At 52.4% G+C, this 1,396-nt stretch overlaps 1 protein-coding gene across 1 annotated transcript; it reads left to right on the top strand.

The window, feature by feature from the left end:
* The first annotated feature begins 319 nt into the window (after window positions 1-319).
* Window positions 320-1,390, top strand: LOC109288954 (homeobox protein Hox-C9-like). The gene has a single exon (XM_019504717.1). It carries the CDS (start codon window positions 569-571, stop codon window positions 1,172-1,174), a length of 606 nt encoding a protein of 201 aa, XP_019360262.1. The 5' UTR covers window positions 320-568; the 3' UTR covers window positions 1,175-1,390.
* The last annotated feature ends 6 nt before the right edge of the window (window positions 1,391-1,396 follow it).

Genomic DNA, 1,396 nt, shown 5'->3' with positions numbered 1-1,396 from the left:
AAAAAAAAAAAAAAAATTACATGTGCATGTGGCCGGCTGGTGATTAGCGCTAGATGTGATGACAAAAGAGCCACTTCTTTTTGCAGGGGAGAGGGAGGCTTTTTTTAGGGGTGAGGCTGAACTCTCCCAGACTTCCCAGCGATGTCTTTTTACTGATATTCCGGGGACTGTATCCATTATAGACCACAAGCTGCAGAAGCAAAAAGACAGAGACAAATTACGTCAAGAAATAGTTCCCGGGTTACCTTACCCTCCCCACCTTCCCGGCTGCTCAGCTGGAGCCCCCCGCCCCTCCCCAGCCCCCGGGGGCAGCCACCTCGGGCTAGCGACACGCCAGCCGCCTGCCTCCCCATATCTGCCGGATTCGGAGAGTTTCGCCAAAAGCCAGGTCGCCGAGGCGCTATTAAAAAAAGACCTGCGGATTGATCCGCGCGATATTTTTGGGTAAATACAATCACGTGAGCGCGGGGAGCCAATGGCCGGCTGGGAACGGCTGAAAAAATAATTACCTGCCCTGATTGTTCTATGAGCAGATAAAAAGTACACATACAGTTCATACAATAATCTTATGAATGTAAAAGAGGGGGGAAGGATGTCCGCGTCGGGCCCCATAAGCAACTATTATGTAGATTCCTTGATAAGTCATGACAACGACGAGCTCCTGGCGTCCAGGTTCCCCGCCACGGGCTCGCACCCCGCGGCCGCCAGACCTTCGGGATTGGTACCGGACTGTGCCGACTTTCCGTCCTGCAGTTTCGCCCCTAAGCCGGCCGTGTTCACTACTTCCTGGGCTCCCGTGCACTCTCAGTCGTCCGTGGTGTACCATCCGTATACGCACCAGCCGCACATAGGGGCTGACACCAGGTATATGCGCACTTGGCTAGAGCCCATCTCCGGCGCTGTGTCTTTCCCAGGCTTCCCACCCAGCAGCAGGCATTACGGACTCAAGCCGGACGCTTTCCCCGGCCGGAGGGCGGAATGTGGCCCGATGGACGGGCGAGGTTATCCGGATTATATGTACGGATCCCCGGGTGACCTGAGAGACAGAGCACCGCAGACAATTCCATCCCCGGAGTCCGAAGCCATCGCCTCCAGCAAACACAAAGAAGAAAAGAACGAATTAGACCCTAGTAAGTTGAAGTCATTCTTGTTTACAACCGGGCAGGCATTATAGCCTCGAGTACAGTACTCAATAAAATGAAATTACTTTAGAGCGCCGGCCCCTAAATCTGCGAGGCTCCAGGAAGAGCTGGGTTTAAAAACAAAATACAAGAAAAGAAAAATATAAAGAAAAAAAGAAAGACAGAAAGCAAGCCCTCTAGGAGAAGCTAAGACCGAGCCGTGAGCGTTTGGGTTATTTTCTAACAGGAGAAGGGGGGAAGCTGTTGGTTTCTTT

This window comes from Gavialis gangeticus, unplaced genomic scaffold (genome assembly GCF_001723915.1).
Source record: "Gavialis gangeticus isolate Ggan-Ray unplaced genomic scaffold, GavGan_comp1, whole genome shotgun sequence".
NCBI classification, from domain to species: Eukaryota; Metazoa; Chordata; order Crocodylia; family Gavialidae; genus Gavialis; species Gavialis gangeticus.
Note: the sequence above shows the minus strand (reverse complement) of the source record. Positions and strands in the feature narration are given on the sequence as shown.

Excerpts from the sequence above, each read along its gene's own strand:
- LOC109288954 (XM_019504717.1), top strand. The coding sequence starts at position 569 with ATGAATGTAAAAGAGGGGGGAAGGATGTCCGCGTCGGGCCCCATAAGC.